Here is a 17,571-nt window from a genome sequence, read left to right as displayed (position 1 = left end):
AAAAGAAAAAAGGGGAGATATCTTCACTTTCTGAACATTAGGAAATTCCTTTCCTGCTTCTCTGATCAGAATTAAGGGGCTTTTCTTGGAGGTCTGTCAACTCCAATGCCCACTTCTGGACAATGGACCCAGGGCTGCATTGGACCCAGGTCAGGACATAACAGAGCCTGACATAATTCACTGCCAGTTAGGTAGTACTTCAAAATTGGGTCTTACTCATTAATCCACCTGTACTATTTACTCTGAAGCCTCAAACAGCTGTTCTATGTATTCTGTCCATATAGATTCATTCGCTAGGAGAAACAGAGTGGAGTGAGCTTGCTCCATCTTCCCCAGAGCCAGAACTCTGCCTGTGTCTTTTTACATATGAACAAGTGTGATAAAAATATATGCCTAAATAAACATAAAAGAGCTCATTTCATAAATATGTTAATAAGTTTCTAAGTGAAAATAAAACATTATATTGTAGTTGCCAGCATTGTATATTGCCAGCATTTTTCTTTTCTCAATGGTATAAAAATAACATTGCTTCTTACAAGCAATGGCACCTTAGAGTCAATGAAACATGGTAGAAATGAAGTACCTGGTTACATGCCTCCCATGACTCCCTAGTCACATAACAAGACCACGTTGTGGTTGACAGCTGCTTACCTAACAATGTTGTCCGCCTCATGCCAAAAAAGCAGAGACCATCTAAACCTTTAAACTTCAAAAGCAAAATCACACTGTCTCTCATTTACATATTTAATCAGGCAAGAGTTAAGAATACTCTTCAACAGAACCCTAAATCAGATGCTTAGAGACCTAGAAAGTAACATAAGTCTCAGCTGGTTCACTAGATCACAAAATACTAGAGAAGACAACACTCTCAATACCAAAACCAATTAAGCATTAACTGAAGCTCATAAGGATATAAAGTAGAGACAACAACTCAGAAGGTCAGCTGTCCTCTTGTGCAGGACCCTTCAATGCTACAGCTACATACTATTAACTCCAAGTGGAAGAAGGAGAAAAGACATGGAGGTCCTTCCAACAGAGGATGCTCCTCTGCCTCCGCTTCTCTCTCTGCTCTCCCAGGAGTTGACAGTAGCAGAGAAGAACATTAACACAATTCCAACCATCTACCCCAGAGGTGCATCAAAGGACTCCTAGCATAGATATCCGGAATGCCCAAGTTTTCAATGTGTCACAGCTTCATCTGCCAAACTCTTTTGAAATTTTCTCAAGTTTCAATCTAGTTGTAAGTACAATGGAATTCTTTAAGAGCTTTCAATCCCCCAGTTTAACGTGCTTCGCAACCTACAACTTAGCCACCTTTGGTTAGGATATACAGTTTAACAAAATATATTCATACATAATGTGTTTTCCTAAGTGTTTAATTCCAGTGTTATTCTAACTAAAGTCCTATATAGGAGGCATAATGTATAATCTCAAAGTTAACGAATGAGGTCAAAATCTAATTTATAATATACTCATCTTTTAAAAATTCCTCTAATTGTCCTTGAATATTATAACTCTTGGTATACATAAAGTATCCGGTCTTACTTGAAGGGTTAGAAAACAGATGCAATTTGGAATCTTCATTTAACTTCACAAAACAGTAATATGTAAAATCTCTAACATGCACAGCTTCCTCTTTACTGTGTGATAAACCCACTGACACATTAACAAGGAGCAAGGAATACCTAGACATATGCTTCCATCAATTAATCATGAGTAGGGACACAGGAGTGCTCAGGATGGTATTTGTATTTTACAAAAAATTTTCAAACACGGTGGTGAAGAGAGAAGTAAACCTAAATACTAGATTAGTTCTAGAAGCAAGTAGGCAAAAAATCCAAAAGCCAGTTTTCCATTTTCTTAGAAACATCTAACACGATGAATTCCATCAGGCCTCATCCACTATATTGACCTCGAGCCAAAATTTTTGTGTTCATAGTTAAGTAAGAAACAACTATATCAAATCCAGAAATAGTCATTTCCGAAAGATGTCAAGTCCTAATCCATTCAAAGTGGGGGCAGTCATCTTCTATTCTCCTGTTCAGTTCATTGAATCAAAAGCCAATCTTAGAGTCTATTTTCTGTCTCACATGAACAATTTTAAAGGACTCAAACAGAATCACCACTGTTGAGCACTGAAATCCCCATCTCAGTGTCATCTGTAGTAAGATGCCTAAAGTTTCTCTGAACACCTATCTAAAGGAAGTTCTTAGAACAGTAAGGGCAGCAGGCCATCAAGCAAAGAGAAGCAGTCAACAAGCCATGACTACAGGACAAGTAGACAACAGGGATAGTAACTAGAGATTTGAGAAAGAAATACAGACCCACATTAAAAGGTCAAAGTGGTCTTCTGTAAGTTGGCTTTCTTCTCAACTGTACATGTTTTACCTGGAGGACATCGGGAAGGCAGTTTTTTTTTTAAAGATGTTTTATATCAGATCTTAACCACATTTTTAAATGAGTCACTGAATACCAAGTGAAGTTTCTTACCTTGCAACTGAAAATAAGAAGCAGACATGTGACATCTTGTCTCCTGCATGTCTTTTTACATGTAAGGATATTACTGTTTTCCAAGAAAATGATGCAAAACTTTTTTTTCTTTTCAAAGTATATATTCTTTCTTAGTTAAGAGAAGTAAGTTTGAAGGAAACGCAATTTTCTAAGGCTAGTGACTCATCAGGATATTTATAAAATGTATTGTATTATTACTTAAAGCATAATAGTGTCATGTTTGCATTTTTGTTGTTTTTTCCTACCTACATCAGAGTTAAGCCTAACTGGCTGGCTTTTGTCTGTTATTAAGTCTTATTTAGCTAGTTACTTAATACCTCACTGTGACCTTAGAAGTTTTTGAACATGACAGATTTACTTGCTTATGCTTGAATTAGCATCTCACTAATGACAAATTAAGGAAATTATAAAGTTAAACAAAAAAGTGAACTCCACTTTCTCTAATCTTGACCCGAATATTTAACTTTCTAATTTACATTTTTTTCCAGTAAGAGTCCAAGGAAAACAAATGGCTATTAAATCATATTGCAGCCTTCCTGTTCTCACTAATTAAAGCTTGACACAAATGTCGATACAGAGTCACATAAGATACAATGGCAGTGCTATTCAAGAGAGTGAAGAACAAAAAGTGTAGTATTTACAAACAAGTTATGGTATTCATGTGAAAATTTGGAAAATGAAGTATCATCATCAATAGCCAGACACATCAAAAATTACAGTCTCCATGTAAATCTTAGCTTTGCATTATCTAAAAAGCATGGTTAATAATAAAATGGCATCATCACTGGCTCTTTAGCAAGGAAAACCTGATGAGTTTTTCTCATCAGAGAAGAAAAACCTATAGAGTTCTACAGATATAGAAAACTGATTTAAAGTTTCTCATCTTTTCAATTTGAGATTTGAAAAGGCTATGCACCTTAAAATGCCATGGTTTTAAGTGAAGATATTAAAGGATCACTAAAAAACAAAGGCATTAGTTTCTCCATATGCATAAAATACACACTATAACACCATGAATCTTCCTAAATCTCAGGAACACTGAATCAGTTTTATCCACATGTGATTTGATTTTATTCCTTTCAGTCAGAGACAACTGAAAAGTATATTCAGCTACTTTCAATGTATAAGCAGAAAAGAATTCAATTGCTTGCCTACTGATTTAATTCCTTTAAAAAATTGTATAAAAAGCAGGCATATGGGGATTTATAGCTTGACTGTGCATAAATCTTGACACTGAAAGAAATCACCTGTATCAATGATGTTGAAAATAAAAATCTATTTTCAGAATAAAGTCTAAAGTTCTGAACCAATAGGCACTACTGTATTTCCGAGAAATCAATTTCCTTTAAAATAAAGTTCTTAGCAAATGGAAAACATTACATAATGACTGGAGAAAGACATGAATTTTTATATGAACATTAATATTAACTATTTTAAGTAATCTTAATTAAAGCCAGTTAAAAATGAAATGATTATCAATGTTACCTATTTTTTCCATTTTTATATAAACTACCATGAGGCTTTTTTACAGTACTAGCTTACTTGGGTTTGTACAATCATAACCAGGAGAGAACAAAATACAATTATTTTTAAAACACTCCAGCCAGAAAATTAAAAATATTAAAATATGTGATCAAAGATGATGGTAGAAAATAAATGCAATGTTTTACTTAGAAGTCCCTTAGGGGCTTTCCATCTTAGAAAATTTTAGCATACAGTATTGATCCTTTTGCTATGATACGGTCAGCATAGTAAATCAAGTGTGGGTTTGGAACTGTTTGCATGGTACATGTAAATTTAGATAAAGTATGTTACTGCTGTAACAATTTTAATAGTTTGCGTAGGTCTGAGTACACAGAGCAGGCTTGGGTGGGCTCAACCAGCTTATGTGACAAAAGTACAGTATCTCTTTGTTAAGTGGCTCTTCACAAACCTGTCAGTCAACCCAGAGTGTTGCTGCACCAATTAACCACACTACTCCCTAGAAAAGTTTATGTTTTAAATTTCACACACCGAAGCCTAAAAGAGTTAAACATTAAAGAACAATGACCGAATCCAATTCTCTACCTCAGAAAAAGGAGTATTAAAAATGCTTTGTTTTACATAAGAGTAAATTTGTGATTCACTGTACATTTTTCAAAGTTGTGTGTGTGAAAGACTGTAAAAGAAATCTGAGAGTACTACTTATATATATATGTTTCCTATTATTGAACAGTTCACTATAAATGGAAATCCACGTAAATATACTGACAGTAAAATAAATTAAGCTTAAAAATAAAACTTATCTAACAACATAAAATAAAAGTCAGATTTTGAGACGTGCTATAAACCATAATTTGAGGATTTTAGCGTCAAAAGCTTGCCTGAAGTTAGTTACATCAAAATTCCCCTACTAAAGAGATGGACTCGAACATAAATTAAGAAGGACCAAAATATACATGCTGTTCCAATGACAAGTCAATCTGGGAATACGAAAGCCTCTTACAAGTTTTGACATTTATCCTAGAAATATTTTATAGTTTGAAAAACACTTAGTAAACAAGAAAAAAAGTTACATCAGAATATAATACGTTGACCAGCAATAATTGGTATTGAAGTAAAAAAAAGCAGCACAGGAAAGACAACTTACAGAATACTAAGCACTCATATCACAAAGAAAAAAAGTTCCATCCTAGAAGAGGAAAAACTGTTATGGCTCAGTGATGAATGTTAAACTACCAGAATTTAAAAATGAAAGAAACAGTACCCAAACCATCATTTTGAAACTCTTATTCTGATTTCGAGTTTTAATTTTTATTCTTTCTCTAGTCTTGTCTAGAAATCTGCTGTTTCAATATTATCTGCTTTTCCCACACTCCCACACTCTCTAGAATACTACTGTGTGCTTAGCACAGCACTAGGAGATAACATCTTCAGCATCAATTGTGTGATCATTCTTCCCAGCTGAAGACACGGTTTTAACCCAACAGAACCTGAACTGGGCAGGCTGGATTTTATAAGCCATTTGCTGTACCCACCAAAGAGAGAGATTGAATCCAGTATCCACTTTAGTGGCCAATGTGAGTAGGGACATGACTCAGAAGTGCAAAGTGGCCATGTCCCAGAATAGAGTCAGGCTTAAGGTGAAGGAAGAAGGAGATTAAATTGTGGATCCTGTTCTTGCTATGTGACCTAGAGGAAAGTACCTAATCTCACTAAGTTTCAGTTTTCCCACTTGCAAAATTCAGAGCAGTAACATCTATGTTAACAGCATTATACAGAACAAATGAAATAACATATAAAGTACCTGGAATGAGTGCCATGTGCTGCAAGTCCTGGTTTTAAACCGTGACGAAAGTGCATACATTCAAATATTATATCATCTCTATTTTAAAAAAGAAAAAAGATAGATATATACACTGGAGCTCAATATGCATGTGCTGGAAGCAGGTAGAGAGCTAAGGTGGGAGGGAAAGACCATCTATTCCCATAATTTATGTTCCTTAGATTCTAAAGAAAAAAGACCAATAAATTTGGTTCAACTCAATGTCAGAGGATAGAAAAAAGAATAGACATTCTTTCCACCTTCACTGAATCAAACCTAAAAGAGGGTCACACCAAGTTACAGTCAATGCTGAAATCCAAAATGTTCTTAAACGTTTTTAAAATTGTTTTCATGTATAAATTTGATGGCAAATGCATAGCACAGGGAGATCAGCTTGGTGCTTTGTGACCATCTAGAGGGATGGGATAGGGAGGGTGGGAGGGAGGGAGACACAAGAGGGAAGAGATATGGGGATATATGTATATGTATAGCTGATTCACTTTGTTATAAAGCAGAAACTAACACACCAAAGTCTGGTTTTCATCCAAAGAAGGTGATGTTGTGTATATGGTGGGATTGGAAAGGAGTCCTCTATTAGGAGCTTCTTCCAGAAAACCAAACAATTAATTCCAACAAGTACTGCTCCCAGTTAGACCAACTGAAAGCAGCACTCAATGAAAAGTGTCCAGAATTAGTCAATAGAAAACGTGTAATCTTCCATCAGGATAATGCAAGATCACATGTTTCTTTGATGACCAGGCAAAAACTGTTACAGCTTGGCTGGGATTCATCCACTGTATTCACCAGACATTGTACCTTTTGATTTCCATTTATTTTGGTCTTTACAAAATTCTCTTGATGGAAAAAATTTCAATTCCCTGGAAGACTGTAAAAGGCACCTGGAACAGTTCTTTGCTCAAAACAATAAAAAGTTTTGGGAAGATGGAATTATGAAGTTGCCTGAAAAATGGCAGAAGGTAGTGGAACAAAAGGGCAAATACGTTGTTCAATAAAGTTCTTGGCGAAAATGAAAAAAAAAAGCAATTATACTCCAATAAAGATGTTAAAAAGAAAATTTGATGGCAAAATGAGTCCTAAACTTGAACTGTCTAGGGGCTTTATAGTCATTCTAAATATTGAGCATAAATATTCATGTACTGTAAGTTTCATTATGTGGTAAGGTCCCAAATCCCACTGGTAATGTGATATAATGTATGACATACAGCAGTAGCTTCTGAAAATACATAGTAATCAAAATTCCTAAACATATGTAGCCCAAGAATTTCAGAGAAGGGAATCTGAATAATCTCTGCTTAAGGAAAAAAGGGAGAACAGCTGTATAAAGAGGTAAACTGACTAAGGTAGAAAAATTTATAGTTAAGAATTAATTTTCTATCCTTCTTAAATTAGTATTTGCTTAGGACCCTTGAATATCCTATAATACAGAAACAACCACACTACCTACATCACTGAGTTCTTGGAGAAGCAAGAGATAATCTATATAAAATGCTTTAAACAATGCCTGGCACAAAGTAAGTACCCAGTAAATGCTGTGTCATACAAGTGCCTAGAAAAATACTTTGAACATTTACATGGAAAACGCAAACAGGTGAATAGATAGCTCAGATAAGTAGCCTGCTATATACCATACTCTATTTTAGAATTTTATTTTTAAAAATCTAAGAGTTTTCCTTTTCCTATGCCCAGAATTGTTTCTACTATGAGGCCTCAGAGACAGTATTAGTTCAAGTCATGGAGGCAGGTAGCAATCCCAGTTGAGCCAACAAACATTTGAAACTGACAGCATGGAAAGACTTGAAGCTCTAAATACAATAAAAGATATTATTTAGGAAAACAAATCAACTATTAAAGATTGGAGAGTAGCCTAGAAGAATGCTTCTGGAAATTAATGTACAAACTAATGAGCCAGAGTTTTTGTTAAAACGCAGATTCTGACTTAATGTGTCAGGGCCAGACATTCTGCGTTCAAGTTCTCTGGTAATCACAACACTACTGGTCTAGAAACCCAAACAGAGGAGGAAGGCACCACAGCAGTGGTCCTCAAAGGGTATGAGAAACATCAGAATCTCTTGGGAAGTTATTAGAAATGCAAATCTGAAAGAACATAAGGAGATTCTTCTCTAAATCAGCTGTTTACATCCAGACCGATTACTTTCCCTAAGAATAAAAGTAGAATACTTTTAAAATACTTGACAAGTAGCATACTAGAACATGTTACCTAAACAAAACAATTTCTCTCTGCAAACAATTTCCAAAACTAAAGCCCCCTGCAATTATACTTAAAAATGTAGGCTTTTACATGATAAGAAGCCTGCTCTTGATAATACATAGGCAAAGTATTGAGATATGTAGCATCCTCACTTGAACTACTTACCAACCTTTCACAAAATGGCCCACTTCCATCATTTTACCTAGGTCATAGAGATATAAGTTTATAAAGAAACCAGACTGAGTTTTTTAAATTTCCTTGTGCTGAGAGTATAGCCAACTACAACATGGTTTAGGTAACTTCTCCAGAGTAATGTTTATACATAGCCTGGCTCATATGTAAATATATGTCAACATTTTGATTTATAGCTATAGATCTGTTTACATGCACATACACAAATTAAAGTACATTAATGGTTTGAAACACAATATTCTTGAAGGACAAAAAACATGAGGATAAACTACAAATACAGAATGTTATGAACAGAGAAAAGATTTTCAGTTTTCTGAATGTGAAGCCAATTGATTGTTAAATAGGCTTTCCATAAAATAAAATAAAATGAAATAAGATATAAAATAAAATAAAACTGTTGCCCTCACAATTCCCATTATTTCTTTCAACTTCAATCAACATCTGAATTTACAAGGTCACTTCTCAGTCGCTATCTGAGTACATCGTTCTGTCCTTAACGTATTTTTGAAGGAGTAAATGACAAATAAATTGTAAAGCACCACACTTGCTTAGGCATTGGGGGTGGACCCCTCTGATTTTGGCTAGGACCATGTATACGTACAACAGTAGTGATGTCAGGAGACATTTGATGGTCACAGCAGGGGAGGGGAGGGACGGAAGAGTGCTTCTGGTATCTAGTGAGTAGAGGCCAGGCAACTTTTAGGATGCACAAAACAGTCCCCAGAACAAAGAATTACCTGGCGTAAGATGCCAATAGTGCCAAGGTTAAGAAACTGTGATTTGAACTGTGGAGGTTGCAAAAGTACAGAATGAATGTCCCTTGTACATCATTACATTTCTAGCACGGTGTCAAGCACAGTAATAAATATTTGTTGATTATGAAATAAACTACTTCTCTGTGGCTGAGATCTTAGAGTCAGAGATGAAAAGAATGAGAAAGGGGTTATTACATATATAATATCTAAAATTACAAAACAAAATTGCAGTCATTGTCAGAATTAAAAGGAATTAAAAATCATTCAGGGCTTCCCCGGTGGCACAGTGCTTGAGAGTCCGCCTGCCGATGCAGGGGATACGGGTTTGTGCCCCGGTCTGGGAGGATCCCACATGCCACGGAGCGGCTGGGCCCGTGAGCCATGGCCGCTGGGCCTGTGCGTCCGGAGCCTGTGCTCAGCAACGGGAAAGGCCACAACAGTGAGAGGCCTGTGTACCGCAAAAAAAAAAAAAATCGTTCAGCCCTATTTCTCTATTTCAGAAAATTTTTTTTTCTCACACAAAAGATGCTGTCTAATGTACTGATATGGCAGTGTTGGGAGGGGGCAGACAGTCCTCTGAATAAATAAAAACAAAATATAATATATTTATAAATTAAAATATCAGTTTTCACTGCTAATAGTGTCAATGTCACCTACGTTTCTCAAATTAATTATTTCCTTTATAAAAGCTAAAACCAATGTTACATAAATCATAATAAGTGATACTTCAAAGCAGGAAACAAAATAAATGTAATTATTTTTCAAAAAAACAACTCACAGAACTCCGTGGCCTACAGCATTTATACTTCTGAGAATTCTGGGCTTTAAAATGTCATGAGAAATTCTCAACTGGCTTACATTTTTGAAACATAGGAACTGACAGTCATAAGGCCAAACATACCCTTAATAATCGATTCAGCTGCATACAGATCTCGTTTGTAGGTCACCTAGAGGACAGATAAACTTCATTAGACTTAACAGAGTAGGAAGGAATGTGAAAGCAATAAAATTATGCCCCCAAGGAAATTCTTGATTTTGGAGAAACTATAAACACATAATACTGACAATTTTTAAATTATAACAACATCAGTTTATTCAGAAAAAATATATATTGTTTCTACAAATGGTTGAAGATTTGTTTTTAAATCTTTAAGTAAATTGAGATGTTATGTGGCAGTGGTTACCAAAGTCTTATTAATATAAGTATTATATCAAAGAAAATGTGGTAGCATTTAAATAAAAGTATTAGAATTATTGTTTAATAGTAGGTTTTATGTTGGAAGGAAAGAAGGAAAAGCATATATTAAAAAAATTACCAAACTGCATTTTCAGTTGAAATGAGATAATTCTGAAAGACCAATTCACATTGAGGGTCTTCATTCTGAATTGAGTTTATCTGTATACATCCAGATAAGGTTCACCTTTTTAAGATTTTTATTAATACATAACTGATAGAAAGAGCCTGGAGGGTACCACCATGTATATAAGAATAATCATGGTCTTTGCTTAAGAACATACAGCCTCCTTGCAATAACCTATTCCTTGTAATATACCCTGCGTGGTCCTACAGCAGATTGTTCCCAGACTACATCCAGTGAGCTCAGGTAAAGAACATGTCAAGTGCATGGCACTGCAGAATCACTTTTCCTACATCACAGAACTGAAGAACATAGTAAATAATCAAATATATTAATAAGTACCATAAGGTCTTAGGAGCTTATCATTCACGTGTTCAGATGATTATGATGCAAAAGGTCTAAAAACCCACTTTGAGAAATACTCACTAATTAATACCCTTCCATGTCTATAATTTGGACTATTTTCCTCCAGATAATATCCTAACTAAACTTGTACAAAAACTTTGTTCAGGTAAGTGGCTCAGGGCACTTCTACCCAAAATAGGTTTCCCTGCTATGCCTGTATCCTGGCAGGTAACCCTGGTCCAAAACTATACCTTACAATCCAGAACTAATGTAGCAGATAACTTGTAAGACAGATGGAAATTTCCTCAAGCACTCAACCAATCTATTAAAATCAAATATGACATTGTTAAATTATGTCTAAAACAAGCAAATGTGAACCAAAACTAGTACTATAGTTACTGACCCAAAATGCAGTTCTCTTATCTGGGGAAAAAAATAGAAAACAGACACTTAAATCTTCAGACTATGCATTTTACCAAATTAAAGAATGTATTGATCTCATTCACTCATTCAATAAATATTTATCAAATAACTACCATGTTGTATGTCCTGTTCTAAGGGCTGGAATAGAGCAATGAAAACTGAGCAAAACTCAACCTGTAGAAACAACATTTTAGAGGATAAATTTCTTTTATAAGAATTGAATAAAACGCATTTGTTTCGGGCTACCCTGGTAGTGCAGTGGTTGGGAATCTGCCTGCCAATGGGAACCCGCCTGCCAATGCAGGGGACATGGTTTCGAGCCCTGGTCCAGGAAGTTCCCACATGCGCAGAGCAACTAAGTCAGCGAGCCACAACTACTGAAGCCCCTGCTCCGAAAAAAAGAGAAGCCACTGCAATGAGAAGCCCAAACACCGCAAGGAAGAGTAGCCCCCGCTCTCGGCAACTGGACAAAGCCCACGCACAGCAACGAAGACAGCCATAAATAAATAAATATTTATTTATTTTACCAAATAAAGACAAGACAAGGCTGCGGAGCTCAAGACAGACAGGAAGCAGAGACCCTCAAGGCCTAGAGCAGAGCCACATGGGGGCTTCGGGGGCGACAGAAGAGGCTGGAAAGTCGGGGCTCCCACAACACAAACCCACACACGCACCTGTGGTAGAGGCCTCCTGTCATGTCAGTTACATCCACTCATTCTTTTAAATGCCTCTGAACACCTTCTAACCCCCGGCCTTCAGCCAGGCAATGGGGACACAGCTACCTCTCACGGTATTAAATATTAATATTAAATATTTAAATATTAAAAGAACACATTTGTTTCCATGAAAACCCAAAGTTAACTAGATATCTGAAATCATCACTCAATATTTGCAATTTAAATGAGAAAAGCCTTTTTTTCCCTACAACTGTCTGCTATGTAAGGTAAACTCAAATCAGAAATTAACAGGAAGATGCCTAATTACCATGGCTGATTTTTTATTCCTTCCTGCTTTCTTTTAGAGATAAAACCGCATTCCAAATTTAAATAGAATAATTGTGAAAGTACTTTATTCTTTTTTCCAAATAAATCTATCTTAACAATGGGTTTTTTAAATGAAAAAACTTGGTCTCAAATACTAAAATGATTTTTCTAGCATATTTGCAAGACAACATTTTTGCTTTGGAATCAGTCTTATGAATAAAATACATGAATTATTACCTAAAGGTCCTTTCTACACTAATATTAAATAAGTAATTGTATAAACAAGAAAGACATCAAAATTTGAACTGTGCCCTCTGCAGTGAAAGCACAGAGTCCTAACCACTGGACGGCCAGGGAATTCCCCTAAAATTCATCTTTTTGCCTACATTTTCTTGTTGGCTGTGGATACGTACTATACACAGATTAAAGTTTTTGATGTTTATTTAATATTTTCTACATAAAGCCTTATTGAAAACCTCAACTATACTTCTCAACAAACACTGATTTAAGGAAAGTAAACTACAAAATATTTCTGACAAACTTATAAAGTACTGTGTTGAAAAACAGCCTTCTGTTTTTCTAAATAAAACAGTTGCCATATTTCAAAGGGAAGAGTACTGAAAATGTTTTAATTCTGAATTGATGACTCTTTTTCTATCAAGCTTTTACAGTAATATGGATTGTCCTTTCCTTATTTTTAATTTTAAGAAAAGTTTAATAATCAGTTTTGAGATTGATTTTCTTCTGTAAGCATGATCTGCAGGTTTTCTTTGACCTTGCATAATACCTCAGTATGGAAAACAGTTACTTAAAAAAAAAAAAAATCAGCCCTAGTGATAGAAGAGCCTCAATCGTCTGATTCACTGGTTTTCACACTGTGCTTCTTAGAGCTCAGGGGCCACCGGAAGACCAGTGTGGAAGCTCTGTGCAGCTGATGCTCAGAGCCCCACATCTGCTACTCAACTAGTTTAGCTCAGTTTTTGCCTGTTTTGTTTCACTGTGCTTCTGTGCAATATTTCATCTAAGTATTTAGCTTTAAAAATATTTATATTCAGTGGAAGAGAAACCTGAAACTGAGAGCCACAGAGATAGTTGCCTTTAACTCCTAGGCCAGAGCACTCTCAGCTACCTCAAGGTGAGTTCCACAGGACACTATTGTACCTGCTTTGTCTTGCTCTGTGTTGACAATATGGTAAATTAAAGAGACTTCTCAGAGCCAAGTCCAGTTGGCCACCATCATACATAAATCAGACTACACTTAATGTTCTTCCATCTTTCACCTCATAAGAAAATGAGTATGTACTCCAATAATTCAAATAAATCCAGAAAATCTTAAATTTCGAAGACAGATACAAATTTAGATTTGGATGGGGATATTATATTGATTTCTAGTTCATCAATTATGTCTATCTAGAAAATGTTCTTTCCTCTAGACTGGATAACTAGAGGAAAACCTCTAAAAAGACACAATTTCACCACATTGTATTTTTGAGGTTAAAAAGCAAAAAGTGAGACTATTTTCTTTTGTTTTTAACAAAGATGCTAGAACACTTGAATCTAAAACAAGTAATCCCCATCAAAAGAAATCCTCAAAAGTCAGTCATTCCAATAATGTTGTGATGACACATCAAGGCCTTCTAAAGAAGCATTTTCAGACAATGCAATACAGTTAAATTCCTTCAATAACTTATCATGAATCTTTTATGCCTTGAAGACAGTTTTAACACTTAGAAACAAGAAGGCTGTTCAGTTAGGTCTGTGTAGTATAGTAAGTGACCAACTCTTTATATTGGGACAAAAATATGGTACAACTATAAATTAAAGGAATGGAGACTAAATGTAGTCTCCTCTTATGCAGACTAGATGAAATTTCACTAAAATAAGAGTATGTTCAGTAAGGGCTGGCTAGGCACAACCACTCAGGCAGAGCTTAAGAGCCAACCCCTATTCTCAGGAGTCGGTCCTGTATTCTTCTGTGGTTGGTCGCTCTTAGGGAGGGGAAAGGAGGGAGGAGAAGGGCGCTTTGCTCATTCACAAGGATGTCCTCTACCCTGCATGGTGATCTGAAAAAAACGGATGTTTCCTCTAAACCCAGAGGAGCTACTGCAGAAAGGCTGGCCTCAACTGTGAATGCTGACTTTTTGCATTTACTTCTATTTTTTTAAAAAAGTATGTAAAATATAAAATAATAGTCCTCCTGGGATTTCTGGCAGCAGTCCTACACGTGGTCATGAGAAATTTCTAGTCATTCTTCCCAGCACCAGGGGTGAACTCCCTCACTTTCTGAGGGGTAGGGGAAGGTGCCCTGGCTCTGTATTTCAGAATCCTCCTTTGCCTTATTGTTTTGTGGTAGTGAAAATTCTCTTGACATGTGCACTCTCTTCACTGTGCACTCTTCACTGTGTCAGATTTCTGAATCATGCTCCAGGTATTTGGCCTGCCACCCAAGTTCAATGCCAGTTTTAGCATAATTGTACTAAATCTTCTTTCAACTCTGAGTTGTAAAAAGTTGTAGCACTGTTGGAATTAGTATTGAATTAGAACATTTATTTCAATGTGTAGATTCCATTGCTTTGGTTTAAACAGCAATGGTAATACTATTTATCCATGCAAAATAAAACCAGAAAATTAAGTTAAAAGCTTATACTAAAGACAACTCATACAGTATCATCAAAAAGCTAAATAGAGCTAAATGAACAGCCAGTAGATATCAAAAATATTTTTTAAAGGTAGAGGATGAGACAGGAGGCAGAAGAGGGAAATATGGAACCCGAAACAACTACAGCATTTGCACTCAAAATAACTTCCCCTCAATCACAGAAGAAATTTGACACCTTAAAAAGACCTCAAAACTGCAATTTGAAAGACTTTTTGCCCAATTCACTGCATTACATGCCCTTTTAGAATCCAAGATCCTGGTAAGGCACATCATTATTCAAACATTCTAAGAGCAGGGCTTCCCCACTCCGTCCCAGTTCGGAAAGTGCTATGAAAATGATCCCTCTGGGCCTAACAGGATATCACCTTTTGGCATGTGTATTAGTTTCCTAGGGCTGACATAACAACGTACCACACACTGGACGGCTTAAAAGAGGAACATATCCTCTCACAGTACTGGAGGCTAGAAGTGTGAAATCCAGGTATCAGCAGGTCCACTGCCCACTCCAAAGGCTTTAGAGGAGAATCCTTCCCCAACTCTTCCTAGTTTCCTGGGGGTTACCAGCGATCCCTCACTTTCCTTTGCTTGTCGATGTATCACTCCAATTTCTATCTCTATTGTCATTGGCATTCTCCACCTATCTGTATGTGAATCTTTTCTCCTATTCTTACAGATCCGATTTAGGGCCTCTTCTTTATCATCTTAACTTGATTATATCTGCAAACACTCTTTTCAAATAACATCACATTCACAAGTGCCAGGGGCTAGGACTTGAACATATCCTCTGTGGCGGGATGCAATTCAACCCACAGCAGCATTATGAAATGACCCAGGAGGAGAATGAATAGAAGCGCTTGGAAAGGCCAACCACAGTTCAGTGCCCTGACATCTGTCACACATAAAAGGGAAGCAGCGCACCAAGATGTAAGAACTAAAACTGTGATACCGTATTGCTGGTGGAAGCAGTGCAATTTGAGATTTCACTCACAAATACTGAAATAGGGCTTCCCTGGTGGCGCAGTGGTTGAGAGTCCACCTGCTGATGCAGGGGACACAGGTTCGTGCCCCGGTCTGGGAAGATCCCACATGCCGAGGAGCGGCTGGGCCCGTGAGCCATGGCCACTGGGCCTGCATGTCCGGAGCCTGTGCTCTGCAACGGGAGAGGCCACAACAGTGAGAGGCCCACACACCGCAAAAAAAAAAACAAAAACTGAAATACATTTGTGAAGACAGAGTGTAAAATTCAAAGAAGAGCAGCGTGCTGCTTTCCTTTCACCTGCAGACCTGAGGGTACTTTACAAGTTTAAAGAAGGCTCAGAATACCCACAAGAAGTATATACTCACACAGCCTAAAACATCAGCAATGGGGCCAGAGAATGCTGACATGTTAGTAGCAATAAAATGTCTTGAGTTTTTTTTATTTATTTTTTCAACATAGCCTGCAAATTAAGTCTAGCAGGTCTATGGTGACATGGGTCAGGATCTTTAACAAAATACCTAACTGCTTACTACCAAAATCCTCCCAACTGATATGTGTATCACCATCTGAGCCATATATAGAAAAGGATAAACAAAATGAATAAAATATTTGCCTTCTGGGTTGATGATATTCAGATACTCTTAACAGAGCAATAAGATTGCATTAATTTACTCCACCAGGCAATAACTCAGGCATGCCAATATTTTGTAATCTTAGAACAATTTAAGTATGTATGAGAAAATCTTAGCATGCAGCAAGGCCCACCACATGACTTACAAAATACCTAATCAACACATAGGGCTTTTTGTTTTGTTTTTATGTCAATGAGGAAATATGCTTTTAGATTCATATAATCTCAGAATTAGGATGAATGTTTACTAACCAGATTTAGATGGATGCTTTATAAAGATTTCATCCAACATTTCAAAAGCAGCAATACATTCAAAACTATGATATGACCCTACAATTCTATTTCAGAATACACTGTTCAATTCAACATATTTCTACCCAATCAAATACAGGAGAGTCACGCTGTAAAGCACTCCTGCCGCAACAGGAAGCTGAACTATGATAGTGCAACAACCACTTCATTCTTCCTAAAGAAAGAAGTTGGCCATAAAGGCAGTCAATCCTTACCACAGGAAGGAGCACAATTCCTCTTAGGAGAAGGTGAGTGGTTCTAGCCACCAACCCACTGGGTCAAAACTGGCAGATACGTGTTTCAACCCAGTTAAGTTGGAGCTACCACCCCAAGGCCTGTGAGGAAATGTTATTTTGTGAAGCAGAGTTGCATCTTCAATCCAGTTGAAGGTAAGACTACAGAGTAAAAGGTTATATGTAAAGAACACACATAAAAATTGTGAATAAAACAATCTTATTGGCTAAAATAGAATTTGTTTGAATAAATTATCCCAGTGTGAATTTTCTTGCAACCGAGCAATAGAAATGATACCATATTTGATGGTTCAGAAAACCTAGTGAGACTCAACGCCTTTTATGTATGCATATACACACACACCTTTATTCCTGGAAATACTGTTTCAATATGAAACCAAATATTTTTATACTTCTCTATCTTCTAAAGCACCTGGAAATTGTCTGTACTTGTAGACAATACATCTTTAGAAATGACACACAAACACAGAGCAAAGTACCAACTCCCTTACCTTCCAGAGGTCAGGAGATCCTTCTATAAGTTTGGCTTTGATGTGACAGTATTTTAGAGCCAAATGCAAACACTCAGTTCCAAAATCCAAGTCATAGTCACTACACTGTGTAGGAAGAAAAAAGAATTAACAAGTTGAAATATAATTTTAAATAAACTAATCTTT

At 36.4% G+C, this 17,571-nt stretch overlaps 1 protein-coding gene across 4 annotated transcripts in view; it reads right to left on the bottom strand.

Annotated features, from left to right (window-relative positions):
• Positions 1-17,571, bottom strand: part of CRPPA (CDP-L-ribitol pyrophosphorylase A) — a 299,753-nt gene that overhangs the window by 181,726 nt on the left and 100,456 nt on the right. For all 4 annotated transcript variants that reach the window (XR_014295064.1, XM_082633141.1, XM_082633140.1 and 1 more), the window contains exons 4-5: positions 17,407-17,511; positions 9,894-9,939 (exon numbers count right to left, since the gene is read on the bottom strand). Coding sequence is in view for 3 of the 4 variants with exons in the window: in XM_082633141.1 (XP_082489267.1) it covers positions 9,894-9,939; positions 17,407-17,511 (151 nt within the window). In the remaining variant the exon portion in view is untranslated. The remainder of the gene's footprint in view (positions 1-9,893; positions 9,940-17,406; positions 17,512-17,571) is intronic.

This window comes from Mesoplodon mirus (genome assembly GCF_964341445.2).
Source record: "Mesoplodon mirus genome assembly, chromosome: 9".
In the NCBI taxonomy this organism is placed as follows: Eukaryota; Metazoa; Chordata; class Mammalia; order Artiodactyla; family Ziphiidae; genus Mesoplodon; species Mesoplodon mirus.
Note: the sequence above shows the minus strand (reverse complement) of the source record. Positions and strands in the feature narration are given on the sequence as shown.